The sequence below is a fragment of the Drosophila sechellia genome, chromosome 3L (genome assembly GCF_004382195.2).
Source record: "Drosophila sechellia strain sech25 chromosome 3L, ASM438219v1, whole genome shotgun sequence".
Taxonomy (NCBI): Eukaryota; Metazoa; Arthropoda; class Insecta; order Diptera; family Drosophilidae; genus Drosophila; species Drosophila sechellia.
This window is the reverse complement of record NC_045951.1, coordinates 7,014,677-7,040,099: the sequence shown is the minus strand read 5'-3', so window position 1 is coordinate 7,040,099 and position 25,423 is coordinate 7,014,677. Positions and strand designations below refer to the sequence as shown.

Here is a 25,423-nt window from a genome sequence, read left to right as displayed (position 1 = left end):
CGAGGCGCATTCATGTGGAATATGAAGCGAAATGTCAATTTGGAGAAATATACATATACATGCAGATAAATAGATATATATATACCACTCACCCCACTCGGCATACATATGTACATATTCGTAGTATATGTATTTGGGTCTGGGGGCCATTGGGAACATCTAGAAGAGCAGCCACCAACACCAAAAGTGTTATTCTAATTTGGGATAAGGCTAAATCTGTTTGCTCCCAAAAGGAGCTCTCCGATGTAAGGAAAACCCCGACTTTCGAATGCGACAATGGCTGGGCATTATAAAAAATGTAAAATGCTTATTAAAGTGCAAAAAGGTCTCAAGGGATTTGCGCACCCGAGAAGGCCAGCGGCCCTTTATGAATTTTTGATATCTCCCCGGGACTATTGCTTTTGTTTACGCCAGCTCACAATTTTAATGCATGATTGGGGATTATTTTTCTGCATTTTTATGCGGCCTGTAAATGATGTATGGGGTAGTAAAATGTTTTACGATCATAAATGCATTTATTCAGCTGAAAATCTAGAGCAGCCATTGCTGAATTCATTTATCCTTAAAGGGTTTTTACTGATTTTGGTCCTTAGCAAGGAATTCAACTTCATTTATCATGCTTTTAAAGATAAAAGTTTAAAGTACAAATTTCAACAATATTTCTATTTAAAGGTTTTGATGCTATAAAAATAATTACTATTCAACTCTTACTAACAATAATCTTATACTCTTCAGATAACACCTGCAGTGAACCGTTCGAAGCCCACCTGCGCGGTCCCGGATTCGTGATGGAGCCACCCGGTCGGGTGGAGTTCTCGAACTCCTCCGGCGGCTGGCTGGACTGCTCGGCCTCCGGAAGTCCGCAGCCGACGGTCGACTGGGTGCACGCGGATGGCTCGGCGGTGACCGAGATCCATGGGGTGCGACGTGTCCTGCGGAACGGTACGCTCGTCCTGATGCCATTCGCCGCGGCAGCCTACCACCAGGATGTGCACAACACGATCTATCGCTGCATTGCCAGCAATTCGGTGGGTCGCATCGTTTCGCGGGACGTGCAAGTGAGGGCGGGTGAGTGGCGACAGTGCGATGTGTGGGCGTGGTAGCATTATATAATATATATATATACAATTTTTTTTTCATACTCCGCTGCAGTTGTGGCCCAGGCCTACAAAGTGGACGTGGAGGTGCTATCTGCCGCAAGGGGATGCACCGCCATTCTGCGCTGCGTGGTGCCCACGTTCGTCAAGGAATTGGTACGAGTGGTCTCGTGGGTTCATGAACCCGCTATCTACATCTATCCCTCGTTGCAAGGCGGTAAGTTACCTCTGTCGTCCTTCTGCCAGAAACCGAAAGGAAACGAAATGAAGAGGAGCTCAGGTCGGTTCTGTTCTGCATCCCTGCGACAAGCCAACAAAGTGCATTGTTTTTTTGCAGTATTTGCCTTACATGTTTGCCTGCTTAACTGCCATTTGCGTCCGCACCTGCCCCTCACATTCAGTCTCCTTTTGGTCCTTTGGTGCATAATTAACATTGTCCTTTAGCAATTTGAGACGAGCTTTTGGCTTGCCTTAACCCACTCCACAAAGAGCTGGCGTTCCCGGTTGTCTTACAAAGAGCGTGTCCCCCCTGTTTTTCGAAATTCCACCGGCTTTTGTGGCGAGTAAACTATCCGGAAAGGTCAAGAGTGTCTGGCAGAAGATTTGAATCAGAACCGTGCGACAGAATGGAGGCATCCATCTTGATTAATCCTGTCAGCAGGAATGCCAATGCAGAGATTGAGAGTCTCTTTTTTATATCCAAGTTTTAACTTCAAGAATATATTTTTTTCTGCTACTTGGCTTAACTTCTAGTAGAACTTTAACCCTTCTCTTTTATGTGTATACTTGCTTGGCTTTTGAGTTGAGTTCTGGCAACAGTTCATCGTAGGGAAGTGCACTCATAGCTTTTTCTTGTATTTCCTTTCCACCAGATGGCAAATTCCACTTGCTGCCCACCGGCGAGCTGCTCATCCACAATCTGCAGGAGAGCGATGAGTCGCAGTCCTTCCGCTGCCGCAGCATGCACCGCCTCACCCGCCAGGTGGTCGTCAGTTCACCCACACGACTGCGTATTAATTGTGAGTATACCCAGGCCCAGGCCCAGGCCCATGGCCAAAGCCCCAAAAACCCCGATTCCAGGACCGCACCAATGCCACATATATCTCCATCATCTCTATCATCTCTCGCCGCAGCGCATCGCGGCATCATTTCGCCGAGCGTGGTGGAGCACACGGCTCATGTGCAGGTGTCGCAGGACGAGGGCGCGGTGCTCCTGTGCGTCGCCCAGGGCTGTCCTTCGCCCGAATACAGGTGTGTATGGGTATAGGTGCCGCAAATCGATGCCATCCACTGGCATCCGCCCACTCCCACTTCCCAAAGGACTCCTCCTCCCACCCCACACTCACACTCACTCATTCGGTCGCTGAGAGCTTTAGCACACATTTCTGGCGAAACTTTTGACGTTGACAGGTCCTGGCCGCACAAACGCTATAACGATGGGTTCTCAGTTATTAGTGCACTGGGGAAAACTATCAGGATCTTAACTGAGTGTCCTTGAAGTAGCCAAAGTTTTGTATATGTGTTGATTAATGGAATTGGTTTGATGTTAAATTTCAAATAATATATTATTATTTTTAAATATAAAATCTATTTATATATTCAACATTTAGACATGCCTATCAAGTTTAAAGCTTCTCATGGAGTCTTTATTATACTTCTCTGTACAAACTTTAAGATTTTGATATATTTAAAATCGGTTTAGATTTTCCCCTGTGCAAAACCAGTTATGCCATGGTGGTGCGAGTTAATTGGAACGCATACATCTAAAGTGTGCGGCCAGGGCATTTAGTTTGCCAGCCAAATAAATAAACAACCGCTCCAGAGGTCAGAATAGGAGAGATGCGGAGACTGTTAGCTGACGTGCATATTATTTTGTAAAATGTGTCTAAAGAGTTGGTAATGGGTGGCCTTAATTGAAATGTGAGCTAAAAGCGTTAGTTAACTTTCTCGACAGCCGATGGGTCGTATGCGCAATGCAACGTAACACACACCCTTGCTGGGCAAAACAATGGCCTAGGTAATGATGTGAATGTAGTCGGGATGGAAAAAAAACTCTGATGCCACATCGAGAACAGAGCACGTATATGTGGCCATAATTACGCTTTGATAAGCAGACAAGTAATGTAAGATCCGATGGTTTGGTGGGGGTAGGTGGAAACAGGCACAATGTCAGCCTGATGACAGAAAACAAAAGAATCTATAAGCGACAGCATGGTGGGGCACCTACATACACTCGTATAGATAGATTGCTGTGCCAAGGGGAAAATATTGTAGCCATTTCATAATTAATACGGCAGAGCGGGACGAGGTCCTTCGAGAAGAGGGATAATGAGCGAGGCAAAGGATTAATGCAACATTAAACAAAGGCACCACCAACACAGACAGCAGGGGATGGGCAAAAAAAAAGGATAAAGAATGCCAAAGGTAGTCAGTCCATCAGGCCTTGAACTTTGTATCGTTCTCGGATAGTTCCAGTTGAAATACCCTTTCAATATTTTCACAAACTTTGGCAGCCATCAGATGCTAGATTTGTTGTGGGGCAACCAGATGGTCCATGATAAATGGACTGCAATTGTCCAAGAGCTCAACACCATTAATTTTAGTCTGTCTGATTCGGAGCATTCTAAGCTCAAATTACAAAGCGAAATGTTCAATTATAAATCTAGAATGCACTTTGCACAAATGTTCCTCGCTTGACAACATTATATATTATTAAAATGAAACAGTGATCTAATATTTTTAAGCAAAATTTGTTACTATGCACGGTACTAGATTACTCTAGTGTAGTTTTTAGATGTAATTTATATTTGTAGTGGATAACAATTGCTCCTCTGACTGCCCTGAATAATGAAATAGATTGCAATAACCACAGTTCCTCTGTTCGTTCGCTTTTTTAAAATCTACCAATTGAAAATCGCGATTAATGGAGTCGATTTACAATAGTCTGATCCACATAAATCTTTTCATTTTTCCACGCCCCTCCAACGCAGCTGGTTCACCCACAATGGAGCCGGACCCCTGCCCGTGCTGAGTGGTCCTCGTGTCCGACTGCTCGGCCCCATCCTGGCCATCGAGGCTGTGACTGGCGAGGATTCCGGCGTCTACAAGTGCACGGCCGGCAATGTGGGCGGCGAGGCTAGTGCCGAGCTCCGGCTCACGGTGGCCACGCCCATCCAAGTGGAAATCTCACCGAACGTTCTCAGCGTTCACATGGGCGGCACCGCAGAGTTCCGGTGCCTGGTCACCAGCAACGGCAGTCCCGTGGGCATGCAGAACATCCTGTGGTACAAGGACGGCCGCCAGCTGCCCTCCTCCGGCCGCGTAGAGGACACCCTGGTTGTGCCACGCGTGAGTCGCGAAAACCGCGGCATGTATCAGTGCGTGGTACGACGGCCCGAGGGTGATACGTTCCAGGCCACCGCCGAGCTGCAACTGGGAGGTGAGTCCATCTAAACTCTAGGAGCAAATGCTAAATATTAGCGGGGAAATAGAAGTATTAACTTATGATTTGTAAACTTAAAGAGTCAAACATCAGCTTTATTGTAAAGTAAAATCTTTAATATCTAGGATTGCTATTAATATTCTCATTTTTATTGTAAGCCGCTTATTTTAATTCCTTCTCCGACTTACAAACAGTTATATCGTTTATGTATTAGAGCATCTAATCCCGCTCCTGGATTAGACCAGCTTATGGTTAAATTATTAATGTGACCTCTTGCCACCACATTCTGTTCCCCAGATGCGCCGCCCGTGCTCCTCTACAGCTTTATCGAGCAGACTCTGCAGCCAGGACCAGCTGTGAGCCTCAAGTGCTCCGCTGCCGGCAATCCTACGCCGCAAATTTCATGGACACTGGACGGATTTCCGCTGCCATCAAACGGAAGGTAATTGAACTTGTTGAAAAGGGGCGAAATGGGGGCATAGTAGGGGCTTCAAAGGGGGGCTGCAAGTGGGTTGGGGTTTCCGAGATGGGATTGGCAATGGCAACGGCAGAGGCGGCGCTGCGGGCGCCCAGCAAAAATTTATCTCAACTGCGGCTCCCGACTGTGGCTGCGGTTGCATTTATTGCACTCGTTGGGTGCGTTTGTTTGCCTTTTGCTTTTCCCTCCATAACTTTTTTCTCATTTTCTGTATTTTTTTTTTGCTGCTGCTGCCTGCGCTTTCCTTTCAAAAACATTGCCCCACGAATATATAGAAAAACATATACACACATATAGAAAGTGGCTGCCGCGCCTACAAAGGTGGGTGGTTTGGGTCGGCCTCGTCTGCTCCAGCGTTCATTCACTCCTGTTCCGGCGACTGTAAGTGTATCTGTATCTGAATCTGGTACTGAATCTGTGCAGGTGTATGTGTGTATCCGTGTTTGCTGTGTCTGGTCCAAGGTTCCGTACTTTGCCTTTCTATTTGTTAATTAAGCGGCCGCTCGCCGACCAAAACCTTACGCACTTAATTGCATTTTTAGCTGGCCCGCTGCCAATTGAATTGAATCCCTTTAATGACATTGACATTTGCATTGGCCGAATAAAATCGAAGTCCAGACTTGACAAATAGTTGGTTGCCTCCGTTCGTTTGCAAATAAAATGCAGCAGCGAATCGATTGATTGGCAATTCGGTCGGCGACATTGTCAGTTGCCATTCATTTGGCTTTTATCTCAGTCCCTTACCTGCTCAAAAAAAAAACCCTTCCTTTTATTTTGTATTTCGTATTTTTTGCGGCAGTCCCCTGCTTCATTTGCAGTTCGTTGGCAGCTGCCACTAATTGTTTGAGTTACGTCTGTAATGATTTGCAAGTCAAACTTCTGTTGACTTCTCTTGTTGATTAAAAAATACCAGCAGCATCATGAAAATCAGAAGCGTTTTATTTGCACTCCTCGCTTTTCCGAAATTCCGGTCTCGGTGGAAAGCTGTAGAATGGTGTAAAAAAGGGAAACTAAGGCAACCGTGTCCTGATTGTTGTCCTGCGTCGCCCAGCTTTGTTATATTTTAATTAAAACTTAAGCAATATGTCGAACGCAGGAGACGAAATCCCATCAACTTGATAGGTGGCGGGTTTTTGCAAGAAAATGATTCGCTTTCAGGATACCTTTTAGTTTTGTTATTTATGAGATACATTTATTTTTCGGTTAGAGTTCTAGAAAGTTTGAGCTTAATTTATTTATATTATGAATATCCTTTACATAAACCGATAGACAGATGGCTCCATTAGTCTGAAACCATTTAAAAGTTCATAAAAAATGTGACTCGATTTTATGCATGTAAAGCACTTGAAGCTGCAACTTGGAGCTGTCGAGGACATTGCCATGCATTTGGTTTGCTCAAGTGGTCATCCTGGGCTCCTTGGCTCCTCTTGGTCCTGGCCACTTGGCTCGGGCAGAGAAGGAGCAGGAAGATGGCTTGACCACAAGGCAAAATTGATTACAAAAATTTGTGTGTTATGTGGTCGGTGTGAAAATTTGCTTTCGGAAACTTGTGCGGACATGCAGGCGCCGATGGCCTTAATTTAAAAGTTATCTGAGCAACACAATTTTGACACATAATACCCGCTGGCGTTATCCTGGCGTCGCTGGCAACCTAATTTGCCAGGAAGCAGCAGCATCCTTCGCAATGCAGCACAAATTCTCTTGCTGTTTGCGTTGTTATTGCCGAGTTTTAAGTGGTTTACATTATTCGGTTTAAAGGTATATCAACTTGGTAAGTGTATTTATTTAATACACAGACACACAAACACAAATACACACGCACACGCAAGTTGAAGTGGCAGACATACAGGCAAACAGGCATGTCGGTGGAAGTGCTGGGAAATGGCCGGAAAAGCGTGTGGGCGGGGTGCGGTGCTAGGTGCTGGATGGGGGGCAGACGCCTCGAGGCGGAAATTAAACGATTGCGCGCACGAGGTAACGCAACACTCAAACGCTCATTTTACGCCATTTTCAAAAGTTTGTCTGCGGCGGTACCAGAAACTCGGGCTAAGGCAGTTGAGCAGGCAGGTCTTCCCCCAGCTTTTCCTCCGCTTTTCTTTAGATTTTCCCCCCAGATTTCCTCAGCTTTTCCTGAGGAGCTGCTAAGACGCCGACGGAGGCGTGTGTGCGTGATGCGTTTGTCTACAACTGCAGGCGTTATGGAAATATGTGTAATTTTGGCCTAAATGAGAAAGCGCTTAAGCTGCAGCAGGAACGCTTTTTGAGCGACACAAAGCCATGTGAACTAAAGTGAACTCTGTGTGTAATATTTTCGTTTAAATGCTACTAATCGGATGAAGGTCCACCCTATTGCCTTTATAAGATACCTTAAGCTGTGCCTGCAAACTAACCTGATTGCAATCCAAGTGCAAACTCGATTCGGCTAAATTGAAATTCATAATTTTTCATAAACTTTTGCCACGAAACTTTTCGCTTCTGCCACTTGAAAATGTGGCCGGGGCCAAGCTGCAGGTGGCACCCAGTGAAATTCTTATTCCTGCCGCCCCTTTTTTCGGCTGGCTGGAATTAAGCCACCCACTGAGCCGGGCACTCACACTGCAATCAGCTAAAACAGTACACAAAAGCCGCGCCAAGCTATTAGGTTTATATTGTTGCAGCCAAAGCGTTTTACGCTCCACACACTGGCGAGCACACACACACTCAAACACACACCGTTAAACTTCTGCAATGCCGCTTAAGCCGGCGTTGTGCGGATGTGGATGTGGATGAGGATGCGGACATGGGGATGCGGATGTGTGCGACTTTGTTGCAACTCGGTCCTCGCCATTGTTCCATTGCTCACAAGTGCTGCAGCCAACGACTGAGTGTCTCCCTTCCGAATGCGACTGTATATTTTTGCAGCCAGCTTCATTTTCATTTAACTACAGTTGCTACTGTTTTTTTTTCTGGCCTGGGCACACTCCATAAAGATTTTTCGGCTTGACTTGGCCTCACTTTCTGGGGAAATCAGCGCTTCTCGCGCCTGGCTTATGCATTCATAAGCCCCAAGCCACGTCGTTGAATCCCCTTTAGCCACAGGATGCGGCTGCTGCAAAAGTTAATTAAAATTGTAATTACTTTGCCTCCGCCATTATTGTTCTCCGACTCCAACTACAACTACAACTCTGGCTCCAACTTCCAACTGCGGCCGTAATGCCAATTGAAAAGTTGCCACCGAGCCGGGCCACAAACTAATGAGCCGGCGGGTGGTGCGCTGGCTTAGATCGCAATCCCCGCATATCCCCAACACTCATACACTCATACAATCGTACACATACATTCACAACGCTGTAAGATGCCGCAAAAGCCAGTGCCACATGGCGTATGCGTAACAATGTTGCCTGTAATTAATGCGTCTGTGCCAATAAGAAAGCGTGGCAAACAATGGAACAAACGCAGAACTTAATGCCAACTTGAGCGCCTTGTGAAATCCTTTTTTCCCCTCATTATTCGAGTCGTGGCGTAACGGCCCGGCATTAAGTGGATGTCGTATTCGTGGGCGTGGCACATGACATTGACAGCAATATGGAAACTATGCTAAGCCCCGACAGCTCGACTGACAGCCTTCATTACGACTAAATGTGGCATAGAAAAAAATAATGTTTAAAAAAGAGTCAAAAAAACTAGCGCAAAAATACGACAAAAACAAAATGAAGCCTGCAGTCAAAAGGGATTTGGGTCAGGCTGCATTTTTGAAGTGTGCCTAGCTGATGAGTGTGCAGCGGTGTGTGTGTGTGTGCGTCAATGTTTTTGGTTGTGTATGGGTGTGTGGTACGCTTAAATATGCAGCGGCAGCTCGAAAACAAGAAAACAATTGTAGAACGAACACCAAGCTAGCAAACATTGCGCATACGCCGCGTGCAACCATCGCAAAAATCGCAACCAAGCAAATATTAATGTGTTTTTTGTGCTCTCATCCAAAACCATCCCTTTTTGCCGTTTCAGATTTATGATCGGACAATACATCACCGTGCATGGCGATGTAATTAGTCATGTTAACATAAGCCACGTCATGGTCGAGGATGGTGGCGAGTACGCCTGCATCGCGGAGAATCGAGCAGGACGAGTGCAGCATGCGGCGCGCTTGAATATTTATGGTACGTTGTATTCACACCCATGGCATGCACTCAAACATACAGATGCACATATGGGAAAAATGTTAATGGCTTAGTAAGTGGTTTAGAATTCATGAGGAGATCTGCCAGGATCTAGTATCTGTATATCAAGGATATTTATAACAATATGCAATAATAAAACTCCAATTCATCCAGGACAATAATTATCAGTCTGCATTGCAATATACTGATGATAGTAAGCTCGGTTAACTTGTTTATATTCCCTTGGTGATTCTAGAAGGCCATTCAAGATATGTTACTGAACAATTTTCCCCTGTGCATATACAAATATGGCCGGCTACTTACACATGCACTTAAACGTTCTTCGCGCGCGAGGCTGGCTGCTCTTCCTTTTTGGCATTTGCCTACTTTTGCTTGATTTTGTTTTACAACACGTTTGCCATGTTCTTACCATTGCCACATCCCCGCCTGGTTTGCCGGCCAGATCCTTTGGGCCCATGTCCCCATGTCCTCCTCCAGCAAGTTTACTTTTGTGCCTTTGCAGCAGTGAAGTGTTGTTCGAGGCGCACACTTCTGTTGAACATGGCTCTCGGCTGGTTCCAGTGCTTTCCCCCAGCACAAAGTTCCCTGGGCAGGACGAGTAGTCCACCCAAAAAGCCACCCATTCTCCAGTGCCGGTTCCCAGCAGCACGCGCACCATCTGCCTTGTTTTTGCAAGAAATCAAATATTTTTGTGTCGCCAGGCAAACAAAATGGCGTTGCCAGAGAGAAAGAAGCAGGAGCAGGAGTGCAAACACAAAACGACAGCGGCGGCAAAAACTGCGCCATGTTTACAAAGTTTTGCAGTGAAAAAGTTGAAAAATAAAGTCAAGTAAATTCACGAAAAATCCTTTCTCGACTAAACGATGCTCTACTGGTTTGAACAGAAAAGAAAATGAAGAAAATCAAGGGAAAACAACCCTCAGCACTCAGCTATCCCCGTTCGACATTTATCACTCAAATCAAATAAACTTGGGTATGGCTTATCCTTGGACGAAAGTTTAAGACCCCAGTGATTTGGTATGATAATCAAATGCATGCAAAAGAAAGTATGTCAGAAGTACCTGCTCATACCTCTCGTCCTTTCGACTCCTTTGACAATTTCCGCATACCCTGCAAACATTGTTTGCCGCCGGAGCTCGAAAAAGGAGCAAATGAATCCCACTCCCACTACCATCATCATTTAGTTTAAAGCTCGGTGATGTCGCTGATTGCGCGACTTGGTAATGGCGGTGATTACAAAAATCCCCATCCACTCCACCCCGAAAAAAAAACTCACACAGAGACCACGTATGACGTGCTCGGGAATTATGCATATTCCGCAGAAAAAAAAATGGAAGAAAAACTCAGCCCACAAGGCAACCGGAGGAGCTGCTCCTTCAGCGGCTGCTGCTGCCTCCACCGACCGACAGTTGCTGCATTATTTCCTTCCACGTTCCCGAAAAATGTTTTGGCGGAGGGCACTGGAGACAGGACGAAACCAGCCAGGATATGCATATTACATTGTGCTCCGCTTCCCGTTGTCTGCACAGAGAAAAAGAGTTACGAGTTGTAGGGATATCAAAAGCTATTGGTTTTGAGCCTAAAGCTATACAATATAATTAAATGTAGTTTCATTAAATGACTTCAAGAAATAGCAGGTTTTTAAGAATTAACCAAATCATCGAACATCATATGTAAAAGAAAGTAGTGTTCTTTTTGTTGATATTTCCTCTCAGTGTAAATGATCTTTGTGGCACCAGTTTTTTGCCGCTGTATGTGTCGTTGTTTACTGCATTATTAAAAAGCAACGTACGCGCAAATCTGTTAAGCATTTACATTCCCCCAAAACCACCATATCCCCAACTCACGACTAACTCACCAGCTGGCGACTTTTTTTCCACCAACTTTCAATTCCGTCACAGGTCTTCCATACATTCGACTGATTCCGAAGGTAACTGCCGTCTCCGGCGAGACATTGAATCTGAAGTGCCCGGTGGCCGGCTATCCCATCGAGGAGATCCACTGGGAGCGCGGAGGACGGGAGCTGCCGGATGACATACGGCAACGTGTCCAGCCGGACGGCTCGCTGACCATCAGTCCCGTGCAGAAGAACTCCGATTCCGGCGTGTATACGTGCTGGGCGAGGAACAAACAGGGTCACAGTGCCCGGCGGAGTGGCGAGGTGACGGTCATAGGTTAGTATGTGAAAGGAGAAGCCGAAAAAACTGAAAAACTGAAATACCAACCCAAAGAAAGGCCGGGGAAAAAAGTGAACATGAAAACACAGTGAAATAGATAAACAAGAGGAGGTCGAGGTTGGTTTCTTTCACAGCTCTTTTTCCCCGAACGATGACATCAAGCAGCGGGCTACGAAACGAAGTGAAAATTGCATTTTAATTATTAACAGCAAACTAAGTAGTTTCCTATGGCGCTTCGAGTTGTTCCTTTTTGCCAACCTTTTTGCATTTATTTTCCACTTCCTCTTTTTTTTTTTTTTTTGATTCTGCTTAATTTTGTTTTGTTTTGGCTTTCAGCCGGGTACATGTACTTTTTGCTTCTGCTCTAATTAAATATGCGCAATAATCTAGGCTTAAAAGTTGGTAAATTGAAAAAAAAAATGGTATGAAAAAAGGAAGCTGAAGGAGAGCAAGGACGAACTGGACCCCGATTTTCATTAGTGCTAATGTTAATGAATTCGCGCCCTAATGAGGCGCCGTGCTGATTAAATTTTCATAAATCGCAACCTTTTCAACCGGTCACTCTGTGCTCCTTTTGCGTCCCTTTTGGCTCATCAATCCTTGGCTGATCCCTTCCAGTGCCGCCGAAGCTCAGTCCCTTCCAAACGAACATCCTGCAGCTGAACATGGGCGATCGGGCCTCGCTCACCTGTTCGGTGGTGAAGGGCGATCTCCCGCTGACCATCAACTGGCGCAAGGACGGCCGCCCCATCGATCCCACCCAGCACATGTCCGTGAAGCAGGTGGACCAGTACAACAGCATCCTGGTCATCGAGAATCTGGGCAGCGACCACACCGGCAACTATTCCTGTGTGGTGCGCAATTCCGCCGCCGAGGTGGAGAACTCGCAGGCCCTGCTGGTCAATGGTAAAAACAATGAGTCCTTCGAGTCCAGTAATCCAGTTATCCAGTTATCCAGTATTGTAATCCCGTTTAGTTGCAAGTAGTTGAGTTTCCTTTCGTATGCACTTTGATTCATGTACCATATAACACAGAACCATTGAATTGCATATACATACATATTATCTTATATATATATATACGATCCTTGCTATCCTTTGTAAATGATGTTTCCACTTTCGGAATGTTTGTACAAGATTAAGTAGCGTTTTTCGATTCGAATGTGTTAACAAAACTGCGAAGGTTTACAGAGCGTACAAATTGACAATCATCATCAGTTGCTGCATCAACGTGGGAATTTCGCGTCCGCCAGGTGTCTCCGCTCAGGTGTCGCCGACCAGCTGTGCCAATCCTAACCCGTTTCGCCTGATCTTTCCTCTTGCAGTGCCGCCGAGCATAGAACCGTTCGCCTTCCAGGAGGGTTTGGCCGAGGGCATGCGGACGAGGACCGTCTGCGGGGTGTCCAGGGGCGATCCGCCGCTGAAGCTCATCTGGCTGAAGGACGGTGATCCGCTGCCCGACCTTTTGGGGGCCAATGTCACCATGCTAGACCAGTACAGCTCCCTGCTGAGCATTCCGTCGCTGTCGGCCACGCATTCCGGCGAGTACACGTGCGTGGCCAAGAATCCGGCGGCCGAGATCAAGTATACGGCCCTCTTGCAGGTCAAAGGTAGCGTACTAGCGTACCCATCACAACAGCTAAACACTAAACACAAAAAGAGAAAAGCTTAAAAATATCGGAGCCATTTGCTATCAAAATTAAAAATAAATCAAAGCTTGTTAACTTCTGTAGCTTCTTCAAAACCTTTTATATAAAAAGCAATCTAAACCGCTCAATCAAATTTCGTTGTCTACTTATAGGCGCAATACAAATCCTTCTTTAGAAACTCTAGGAAACCTTATTTCCTATATGAAATTTCCAAAAATTAATAATTAAATATTATTCGATACAACAAACTGCTATGGCGATATTATTTCTCTGAAAACACAATACACAATAACACACTACATATAATACAAACTAAGCGAACTTCACTTGCCCCTCAATAACTTTTTGCTTTCCCGCTGATGTATTCAAGAACAGCTTCTTAATGGTATTTTCAGTTGTTGATGATATTTTTGGTTGATTTTTAACAACAAATAACAATGGGCTGGTCAAGTGTTTTTCGAGTTCTATGTAACTGAGCCCCGGTGCAACTGAACGTTGCGCAGCCCGAAGGCGCTTTGATTTTTTGACTCTCACTAAGAAAACCACCCATAACTCCAATATAAAAAACGTACCGCTTAAAAAACCCCCGAAAACCCCAACTAATCTACAATTAAGAGTTTCCCCGTCACCTTTAAGTCGCTTTGGCACGCTGTGGGTTTTTTTGACAACCGTCTCACCAGGTAAAACGTTTTAACTGCACTGCTTTTTATGCGCTTCGTAACCAAAAATCTAACAAATTACCTGTAAAGCTTATGAATATCTCTTTTGATTTGCTGCCTATTATTTGAAATGCTTCTTACACGACAAGTCGGGTTTTAGCTGCATAAGTTAAGTGTGCGCTCTCCCAGCAAAAATTCAAAAATTCAAAAATTTGTGGTCCTTCAATTTTGTCGAGCTCTCGGAGGGCGCACTGCTTTTTGTGATTAGCTGTAATTTATAATTTATACAAATACTCCTGCATAAACATGGATAATAAGCTGCTTTAAGATTCGTTTGCCTTATTCGCAATGCCCCAGTTATTTTTCGGTTTGCCGGCCAGTGCGATGCTGCTCGGTCTGCAGGATACATGCAGAATATCCTTTGTTACCCTTGGCTCCTCTCTTCATTTTTGACTTGCAGCTTTCGAAAACTCCACTTCATCCACTATGCTCAATGTGCTGTGCTTAATTAACGAACGAATAAACAAGGCGAACGCTGAAAACGAATGAGTTCGCACAAAAAACGCAACGAATCCCTCCAAAAATCCTTCAAAGATGCTATTAAACTCGCGCTTACGCTTCAAACTTGATTTTGGCCTCTCTAATCGCTTCCTATATTTCCACACCGAAAAAATGGGACAGGGGACTCAAATTTATTGATAATTAATACGAGATTTTAGTAATTAGTTTTCTCAAAAAAAAAATTACAATCATATATCCTCAAAAATGATATTTTTCAATTATAAATGATTTTCTTTTGAATTCCTAAACGCATCTACAGAATGTGCTGTATCAAAATTACATTCCAAATATTTATCATATTTCGCGATATTTTCGCATTGATCCCCGACTATTTTTTTCGGTGTAGCCACCCCTTTCGCTTGTGTGAGTGCCTGTGTGCGTGCGAGCGTGCTTGTGACTGAGAAACCGCTTAAACCTAATCTTATTGCAGAGCAATGTGAACTAAACCGCAAAAATAAAGAAAATATATGACGGAGATCCGACCGAGAAACTAAATGGATAAGAAACTTAAAGCTTCGCAGTATTTGCTAATGTAGTTGAGAATGGTTGTTTTTTGCTAGAGAAGCGGCTGCCATCATGCTGCATTTTTCTTTTCTGCACGTCTTTTTTGTACAGATTAGAAATGCAATTTTTAGTTATGCCCGTTGTCATCTGCATGCGCGTAGTGCTGTGACAAATGAATTTTAATTTCAATTTATGTATGATTTGCTTGCTCTCCGTTCAGTTTCGTTTCATACCAATCCAAAGCCTCGGTTCTTAAGCTCTCGTTTTAATTCGTTTTTGGGTTTTCCTCCTATCACACACAGATTGCTCCGTTAAGCTTTTTCCGCCCAATTTCCAGCCAGCCAGCCAGCTTGGGGTGTGAGCAATTATATTTATTTTCGAGCAAAACTCCAAGCACACAGTTTTCCAAAAATTTAATTTATTTATATTTATTTTGCCAATGCTCCATTTCCCAGGCTGACGCTGCTGTTGTTGTGTGCAAAGATTTTTTCCGTATTCGAATTAGACACGCTGCCACCCCAAATAAAACCAACCCCAAAACTATGCCAAAACAATCCTTGAAAAACCCCAAAGAATAAAAAAAAATAGATTATGCCATAATAACCAGAAATCATTTTAATTAATACCGGACCCTGGGCCAGCTGATAATTTCATTTGGAGCTCTATAATTTGCTCCTTGTTCGGGCTTAATTTTTAATTAAAATTTTTTAATTCGTTATTGCTGCACAAACAAAGGCTGGCAATTAAATGCAGCCGCTAAGTAAACAGTTTATAATTTATTGAAAACGTCGCTAAGGTGGGTGATTTTTTTTTAATATATATTTTTTTTTGCACTAAAATCCCATTTTATTGTTTCGCTTTTTTCGTGTTTGGTTAGCTGCGTGTCCAACTATGAAACTCACACCACCACGTTCACATTTATGTTGCGCATTCTATAATTTCTATGCAAATATATTTTCAATTTCGCTTCTGGCATGCCTTTGTCATTTAATTTATGTGCCGAATATACCAGAACATATTAAGCCTTTTTTGCGATTTTTTCGAACAGTGAGGCACAGAGCGTGGGCGAATCAAAGAAAACACACAAAAGAGAAAGCGATCAATTTGAATAAACGAAACGAAAAGATATAAAAATAAAGTCCTTGCACACCAACAGAAACCAAAAGAATTCATTTTCCCCCACGGACATTCCTAAATGATTTTCCTTAAAACATGATGACATCAAAAAATCTACATTATTTTTGTTCTATTTTTGACTGAGTTGCATATAAAATTATTTTTTGTATTTGATTTCGAAGCAATCCACCCAAAATAAAAAAAAATAAAACAGATATCCTTTTGTATATTAGTTGAAAAGTTCCTAAAATATTGCTACCACTATTCAACCAGTTTTTACATTTGTGCTAGGCACAATGAAAATCTTAAGATCGTAAACAGCAAAAATTCTTTTATGCCGTTTTTTACTTTGCCAGAAATCTTCACGTTTCCTCTCTGTCTCTGTCTCTCTCTATATCTCTTTCTAAGAACCATTACTCTTACTGTATGTCTTAGCAGTTTTGATTTCAATCATTCGTTCTGAACTCCCAGCTATTTTCCGACTTAGCTAACCATTTCTTCATATCACGCATACGCCCCGTAGTGCCGCCTCGCTGGATCGTCGAGCCCGTGGACGCGAATGTGGAGCGCAATCGCCACATTATGCTGCATTGCCAGGCGCAGGGTGTTCCCACACCCAGCATAGTGTGGAAGAAGGCCACAGGTTAGACACTACAAATTGCATATAAACTATAAAATTATTTAAGACAATATGTCCGGAGAAAGGGAATCATATGTCATAGCCAAACTTTTGTAATGTATCTAATGTATTAGTAATAATCAATGAATGTAGTATATATTTTGGTACAATCTAGTATGTTTCCAAGTAGAACTATCCAATTTCCACTCGGTCTTTCAATGTCTCCCCACAGGCAGTAAGTCGGGAGAGTACGAGGAAGTCCGCGAGCGTCCCTTCACCAAGCTCCTGGGCAATGGTTCCCTGCTGCTGCAACACGTTAAGGAGGATCGCGAGGGCTTCTATCTGTGCCAGGCCAACAATGGCATCGGCACCGGCATCGGAAAGGTCATCCAGCTGAAAGTGAACTGTGAGTATTTGGCGGAAAGGATGATGGTGCTCTGCTCTGGCAATTTGGTTAATTGCAATGCTGTGGCCCCGGAGGAATCGACGTCGTAATTAAAATGGGCAAAATGCTCGTTGTTTTCAGCCTCGCCGTACTTCTCATCCACTTCCCGGTCCGTGATGGTGAAAAAGGGCGACACGGCACTGCTCCAATGTGCCGTCAGTGGGGACAAGCCGATTAACATTGTTTGGATGCGCTCGGGCAAGAACACGCTGAATCCGTCAACCAATTACAAGTGAGTGCACTCAGCCGGATCTGCGGGAAACGAAAGTAATACCTCTGCACTTTGCATTCGCTTTCAGGATCTCGGTGAAGCAGGAGGCCACACCAGACGGAGTGTCCGCCGAGCTCCAAATCCGCACCGTGGACGCCACCGACAGCGGTCCGTACTTCTGTCGGGCCAGCAATTTGTATGGCAATGATCAGCAGCTGGTGCAGCTGCAGGTCCAGGAGCCACCACTGCCACCCAGTGTCCTGGAGGCGGCCATGATCAGCAGTCGATCGGTGAACATCAAGTGGCAGCCAAAAACCTTGGGCACTGGCGATGTGACCAAGTACATAGTGGAGTTCCGCGAGGCAGATCGTACGTATAGTTTGGATTGGAATTAAAGAGTTTGAAGAGATGGTAAAGCTTCCAACGTAATTAGATTCTCTCCCACCAGCTTTGTTTGTGGACCAGTGGCAGCAGATCGAGGTCAAGGATCCGCCACATTTCAATGCAATGATCGAGAACCTTAAGCCGGCGACACGTTACGCATTCCGGGTGATTGCTGAGGGATCGGCTGGTCGCAGTGCACCCAGCCAGGAGCTGATTGTTCGCACGGAACCACAGCGACCCGCAGGACCTCCTCTAAGTCTGTCCGCCAGACCTTTGTCTTCCACCGAGCTGCTTATCAGTTGGGTGGCTCCTTTGCCGGAGCTGCGACATGGGGACATTCAGGGCTACAATGTGGGCTACAAGCTGTCCAGTTCGGGAAATACGGCATACAACTTCACTTCCGTTTCCGGAGATGGCGATGGAGGCAATGGAGAGCTACTACTGAGCGGACTGGCTAAGTTCGCGCGATATACCGTGGTGGTGCAGGCCTTCAATCAGGTGGGGCCAGGACCTCTTTCGGAACCCACCGCTGCTCAAACAATGGAAGATGGTAAGACGGTTTTTAAGAAAGAACTTGATATATTCATTTCATTTAACATTTTTTTAATCAGTTCCAAGTCGACCACCGGAGGACGTGCGCTGTGCCGCCTTATCCTCGCAATCGCTTCAGGTGTCCTGGCAACCACCGCCAATTTACCACACCAATGGACTGCTGCAGGGATACAAGCTGATATTCGAGCCCATCATCGATGACATTCAGCCCAGCAAGGACGAAGTGGAGTCAAGGAAGACGACAGCACTCACCATGGTGCTGACAGGACTTCGCAAATACACCAACTACAGCATTCAGGTTTTGGCCCACACGCGTATGGGCGATGGAGTGGTATCGAAGCCATTGTTCTGCCACAGCGAAGAGGATGTGCCCGAGGCTCCGGCGGATATCAAAGTTGTGTCGAGCTCATCGCAATCCCTGTATATCTCTTGGTTGCCACCGAATGAACCGAACGGAGTGATCACCAAATACAGTCTGTACACCCGCGTGGTTAACGGTCGCGAGGAGCTGAACAATGAGAAACGTAGTCTGCCATCGCAGCAGGCCTATTACGAAGCCAAAGGACTGCATCCGCATATGGAGTATCAGTTCTGGGTGACGGCCAGCACTCGAGTGGGCGAGGGCAAGAGTTCGCGAGTGTCCTCACAAATCACCACGAATCGCATACCGGCAAGGATCATATCCTTCGGTGGTCCAGTGGTCAGACCTTGGCGATCCACCGTTACTCTACCCTGCACGGCTGTCGGAAAACCCAAACGGGAGTGGTTCAAATCAGATGTGGCACTGCGGCAAGGTGGACTCCATAACTCCCAGCTGCTGGACAGTGGGGATCTGATCATCTCCAGCCTGCAACTGGCGGATGGTGGCAACTACAGCTGTCAGGTGGACAATGGCATTGGAACTGATCGATTAACGCACACCCTCATTGTCCAAGTGCCACCTACAGCTCCGGTTCTTTATGTAACGAGTGCCACCTCGAGCAGCATCCTGATGCACTGGAAGTGCGGCTTCACGGGCAATGCACCCATCACCGGCTATACCTTGTTCTACCGGCGAGCCAATGGCAACACGGACGAGATGCAATTGTCGCGACATGCTTCCAGTCATGAACTCAAGGGCCTGATGTGTGGCAGCACGTACCAGATCCACCTGAGTGCCCAGAACAAGGTGGGCACCTCACCCACCAGCACCATTCTGCACGTGCGCACTCAGGGTCAATCGCCTGGTCATCCTGCCTCCACTGCCCTCTTGGCACCCAACTCGACCTCTCTGTTGGTTCGACTGCACTCTTGGCCGGACAACGGATGTCCTTTGCTCTACTTTGTCCTGCAGTACCGAGCGGTGACCGACGATCCGGATGCGGAATGGGTGCTAGGTGAGCACATCGACCTTTGATACGAATATATAAAACGAACTACATAATTTTTCCTATTATGCCCCGCAGTATCTAATGCCTTAAAACCGCAGCGGCGCATAGTAGTCAACAATCTGCAACCATCGACGCTCTATCAGCTCCGCATGGAGGCGCACAATGTGGCTGGAATCTCGCAGGCGGAGTTCAACTTCGTGACCCTGACCAAGGATGGAGATCCACCGCCGCCGGAAATCATGCACCGTGGACGTAGTGGTCAAACCACGGTCATATTCGCCAATATTAACCTGCTCATCCCAACTATAGCGGCCGTTTCCGGAATGTTCTGCACAATCATCATGATCATCGTTTGCTACCGACACAGTAAGTATACAATATCAATAAGTTCCAGAGCTGAACTAATTGACCCAGTGCTTAAAAATGCACCACCGCTCGCAGAGCAAAGTCAAATTCAAAAGGAATCACTCGAGAATCGAGCCAACTCCGAGGCTGCCCAGCGGGAGAGGTATTATGCCACCATACACAAGGTGTCCATGCAGAACAACGATAAGATTCCAGGTGAGTAATGGGTTGGAACGGGGTGGCCAGAAATCTCAACTAAAGGAGTACTTGTTTTCAATGGAATACGAATTATGTCTCTATCAGTAATTCCTGGAATGAAACCCTTGAGCATGAAGTTCTTTATCCAACTGACAACAACAAAGCCCTTGAGATTTCTGTGACCCCTGTTGCCTTGCTACTTGATCAGCTGCGCTAACCGCCCGAGGACTTGTTCCACAGAAACCTCCGAGGACATCTCGCCGTATGCCACCTTCCAGCTGTCGGAGGCTGGGGGCAACATGTCACAGCCGCACCACGGCGGTCCGGCCAACACGCTGCTCCACTCGTTCATGTACCACGAGCGGGCCCTGGCCGAGGGCTGCTCGTCGCCACCACCAGCCGCGGTACTGAACCCACCAACAACCACCACCCATCACCACCACCACCACCGTCCACTAAAGACAATTCATAATTATTATCAGACCTCACCGTTCCATAATATCGTGCGTTTGTTTATTCATTTCTTTGATTTAGCTCTCTCTCTCCTTCTACTAAGTACTCCGATTGATCGAATGTGGTCCTGCCACTCATTAGTGTTTTTCTGAGTGTACTACTACGTGCTTTTTATGTTGTTCCATGTTGCTCGTGTATTTGTTTGCCCTTCAGTTCACATTAATTGCAATGCCGTAAATCATGCTAAGGGGCTTTAACGCCCTGGATCCACGTCACCTGCCAATCTTGAGTTACCCATTCTTTTGTTCGAGAAGCGTTCCAACCCCAGGCGCTTTGTAGTCGCTAGCTGCATAAATTCACCGCACTGAGATGCCGATCCAGACTAATTTCCCGCTGTTCCATGTTCCATGTGCAGTCCAAGAACCGGAGGCGCCACTCCAGGAAGACGGAGCCGGAGAGCGAAGAGTCGGAATCGGACCAGGACCAGCTCACCTCCAGTCGCACCGAGTCCTCCAACCAGCACGAGGGCAAGATCAAGCACAGTAAGTCAGGGATGGGAAAGTTCAATATATTATTTTATGTATTTGAAACGGGTAATGAGAAAGTCCCACGTTTTTTGATTCATCTGCAGTGAACGTCCTCTCAAAACTGAAATTATGTTGATGTTTTCTGAAAAATTACTTGACATTGAGATGTCTTTCACAGCAGACGTCCTTTTTAGTAAGCTCCCAGGCTGAACTCTCTTTTTGTGTTGCTTTGTTTTTGCAGACTCTAGACTAATACAACACTTTCCAAACCACAATATCTCGATTACATATCTGTAGTAGGCCAAACTGAACCAAACAAAACTCCACACGAAATACTAAGATCAGGCCAACCAATAAGACTAAGACACCCAATTTTGTAATTGATAGTGCTAAGTTAGTTGTTAAGTTTTTGTTAACGTTTGTTATCTATGTAATGTATCCCTGCCAAAGAAAAAAAACTCTCTATCAGCCCGCTCTTTGTTTTTCTGTTCTTTTCTTCCCCACTAACATCTCCGTCTGCGCTGCGATTGATCCACCATTGATCTGTTGATCCATTCCGCCGTAGGCATCATCTACCATGGAGCACAATCAAGCACCTCCTCCGATCTGTCACCAATGTCCGAACAGAAATCATTGCCCCGCCGCGGTCGCTCCAGGTATCATCATCAGCAATATCAGTTTTCCACCAATACCACACCGCGCCACCACAACAGCAACAAAATGAACAACAACACCACCAGCAACACGAACACCACAGCCACCAATACGACAGCCACACCATCGACATCCAGCAATTCGAACAAAATTCTATCGCCGCGGGGCGGAAATCTGAAATCCATATCGAGCACGTTCAAATCGCAAGACTCCATACAGTGCCACATACCCACATTGGTCAAGTCGCCATCGATCAGTACACAGCAGCAGAAACAGTTCCACAAGCAGCAGTTGCAGAATAGTAGTACCAATAATTCCCAGCATAGTAGCTCCAATCCGAACAGCAGTAGTTTGAAGCAACAGCAGCCCCTCCTGATCACGCCCAAGCTCCATCAGCTGGAGGCCAATGGCCAGGAGCTGTTGGGGCTGGACGGGATCGGCAATAGCCCGTTGGTAGCCTGCATGCCGCCCTCCTCACAGTTCCGCCCCATACCCCACAAGTCCATAATGCCCGCGCATGAGCCACCGCACCACCACAACCACAGCCAGCAATCGCATCCCCACCAGCAGCAGCAGCATCAGCATCCGGGCACGCTGCTCAACCCCTCGACGGCCATGCTCTCCTCCAAGTTCTTCACAGCGCCCACGCTGCCCAAATAGGATACGGCCAATGGGGGGAGTGAATACGTTGGTGGTGCCATGGAGGCCATGGACGGTTTCGGCTATGACAGCGGCGAGATCTCCTGCACCTACATGGACCCAATCGATCAGACATGAGACCTGGCCTACGGTGAGGTGTGTGGTCCCCCCGAGGGGGCCCGTTAAGGACCCTTTTCACGACCTGGTGGCTCAGCTGAGTGCCTGGATAGCATACAGAGACATATTCTTGGATTCGAGTATGCACATATGGTAGCATACGAGTTCATACGAGTCTTGAGTTTTCTGTGAATCAAACTTAAAAGAGAGTATTCTTAAATCAAAATGTAAAGCCTTTGAAGTACAAGCTGATAAATCAGGTCGTGAAATCTGTGCCCACCCACGCACACCCAACCACACAACCAGACTAGAACTACACCACTAGGTCTTTAAACGAATGAATGCTTGAATGCTGTGGTTGCAATCAGAAAACCAACTCTGGACCCTTTCTTGTACTTGCACCCCCATCACCCCCCAACGATTGCCACCCACCACCCTCCCACTCCCCGAATGAACACACGCATCCAGGGCCGGCATCCTGCGCACGCTGCATCCGCTCCAGCTGCAGGCCGAGTGCAACGCCGGCGCCTTCCATCGCACGGAGGACGGCGGCCTGGGCGAACGGATCGAGCTGGCCGAGGTTGAGGTCGATGTGGATACGATTAAGAAGCTAAAGCTGGGTCAGAGGTCATCGCTCTGGTCCCGACCCTCATCCACCACCTCCCAGCTGCAGCAGGAGCACCAGCAGCAGCAACAGCAGCAGAAGCACCACCAGCAGCAACACCACCAACAGCAGCAGCAGCAGGCACCACAGCAACCACACAAACGAGCGCATTCAAAGTCACCGCAGCCACAACAACAACAGCCACTGCAACAACAACGCCAACAACATTCACCCGCTCCTGGCCAAAAATTGCTTAGCGAGAAATCGGATTATTCGATATCCGTCTGAGACATTGGTAAGATCTGATCGCAAGATCAGCAAATTGGATGAGACCGGGCCCCCCGATAGCCACAAATTTAGCAGCAGCCGGGTACATTTTTGTAATGCATTTGTTACCTTACTAAGACACCTCCCCCCTAACACCCTGACACCACTCGTGAAATGATAAACCTCTACTCCAAACTTTCGGAAGAGCCCCGCACCAAGTAATACCCTCCTGTCCCCCAAAAGAAACAACCAGATGAACACTCAGTAAACTTTCGGACAATCAGTATCAAAATTCTGCACCAACCATCCAAAAACCGAAACATACCGAATCGAAACACTTCCCATTATGAACTCCTGCCCGTATTTATAGAGGTCATACTATATCTAAGTATTAACGATTGTGCATGCTATATACCCACGTATGTATGTATCTACATATGTTTATGTATGTAGGTGAATGCATATGGCATGTATCCAGAAAGAACCCAGGTCAGTTGTCGAACTTCCAGAAATGTTGTATGTACATACTAACGTAGTCTATTAAGTATCCGTAACGACTAATGCGTAAATCACTCGAAACTGTAACTCAAACTACTAACTGCAAAACTATCGCAAACTATCGTATCGAATCGATTCGAATCGAACTGTTTTTCATCGTATGTAGAAAGGACGACCTTCTTCTAGATGTTGAAGTCTCGAATAGCAATGAGTGTTTGGCCTATGAAAAGCTACTCCTAAAGTAGTCCAATAAGTTTCGGTTTTGTGGTACACCAGGGCGATGAAACGAGGAATTTAATCTTGAAATTTTCAACTAAGCCGAAAAATCAGATATACATATATGCTGTGTACAAATTTATATGAATGTATATTGATGTGTGTACCCGTGTGCGTGTCTACGTTATGAGGCAGTCGTGTGCTCATGTATGTATATAGGATATATACCGAGATATACAAACGAAGAATACTAATTTAGTTGTTAGCGATTCCACGTACATGTAGAGTATTGAGCAAATGCTGTAAATAATCAAAAGTAAAACCCTCAAAGGACTGACAATGTTGCATGACTCACATAGAAAAACCCAAAGGAAAGTAAAGCCACAATGAAAATGTTAACTAAATGTATTCGATATAGCCGATGTACACACACTCGAATATGTCGCCAGCTGAATTTGAATTCAAGAAAGCAGTATTCATAGATAATATGACATGATATCGCAGTAATCACACATTAGTGTTTCCATTACAATAAACTGTCATTCGTCGAGTTGTAGATAAATGTTTTTAAAAACGAATTAATGGAAGTAAATTGAATGAGTCTGTAGGAGAATCAAATACCAGTCGTAATTAAATTTCGAATTATCATAAACACTCAATCAAGCATCCGAATGGAACGAAGGCCAAGTTAGGAGCAGACAAACAAACTACAAATTAATATAACTCTTAGTTCGTATCGAATAATCCAAAAGTAATACGAGTACATAGCTGTATTTTAACTAGCCAACAAAAGCATAAGGAAACCCATTAAACAGTCAAATAAAGTCGATGAGGAGTAGAAGGAGGATCAGAGGGACGAATTGAACCCATTTCGGAAACCATGTGCCAAAATTTGTTTTTAGACAAAGCTCTCTTAAATTACGGATATACAATAAATAATGCAAGCCATGAAAAGCGAGTAAATAGCAGCCACGAAATATGAACATACCAATTAGAGCCACAGAATTCACAAAATAAAGTCGCAGATTAAGGTGTTCACTTGGGTAAAATTAATTCGAACCCGAGCCAGAGAGCATAATTCTTTAGTGTCTCATTTGAAATAAAAGCAAAAACAAAAAAGAAAAATTTACGAGCCAGCAGCACTCTTTGTTTATATAGCGATTAACGCGATTTTAGTCGGTTTTTATATGCATTTATTAGTACGAAGCAATGAAATGGTTTATTACATTTAACATCGAATTTTACGAATTTATTAAGAACAACAGAAAAGTTGCGACTGCAAGGAGCAACCTCACAGCAAAGTCTACAAATCAAAAGATGAAATTAACTTAATAGATCACAATCAAAACGAGAACAAACCGAGTAATTATACGAGAGGGAGGAACAATTTTTATGTTTAACATATATTTAGCACAACAACTACAAAATAAAAACTATTAATGTAAAGACAAACGGCATTTAAAAAATATAAGAAATATTTAAAAA

At 45.3% G+C, this 25,423-nt stretch overlaps 1 protein-coding gene and 1 pseudogene across 13 annotated transcripts in view; both read left to right on the top strand.

The window, feature by feature from the left end:
* The window catches only part of LOC6611105 (Down syndrome cell adhesion molecule-like protein Dscam2), a 27,508-nt gene extending 5,233 nt beyond the window's left edge, over window positions 1-22,275 (top strand). The window contains exons 2-21 of one of the 13 annotated variants that reach the window (XM_032718477.1): window positions 736-1,068; window positions 1,153-1,314; window positions 1,970-2,116; window positions 2,231-2,348; window positions 4,088-4,536; window positions 4,837-4,981; window positions 9,002-9,153; window positions 11,076-11,348; window positions 12,676-12,960; window positions 16,363-16,482; window positions 16,691-16,864; window positions 16,985-17,135; window positions 17,203-17,483; window positions 17,563-18,048; window positions 18,110-19,426; window positions 19,496-19,786; window positions 19,835-19,981; window positions 20,204-20,367; window positions 20,832-20,958; window positions 21,509-22,275. In XM_032718477.1, coding sequence (XP_032574368.1) covers window positions 736-1,068; window positions 1,153-1,314; window positions 1,970-2,116; window positions 2,231-2,348; window positions 4,088-4,536; window positions 4,837-4,981; window positions 9,002-9,153; window positions 11,076-11,348; window positions 12,676-12,960; window positions 16,363-16,482; window positions 16,691-16,864; window positions 16,985-17,135; window positions 17,203-17,483; window positions 17,563-18,048; window positions 18,110-19,426; window positions 19,496-19,786; window positions 19,835-19,981; window positions 20,204-20,367; window positions 20,832-20,958; window positions 21,509-22,257 — 6,071 coding nt within the window. In that variant the 3' untranslated portion in view covers window positions 22,258-22,275. The other 12 variants (XM_032718485.1, XM_032718479.1, XM_032718475.1 and 9 more) reach the window with 12 other exon arrangements.
* Window positions 22,265-25,423, top strand: LOC116801058 (annotated as a pseudogene).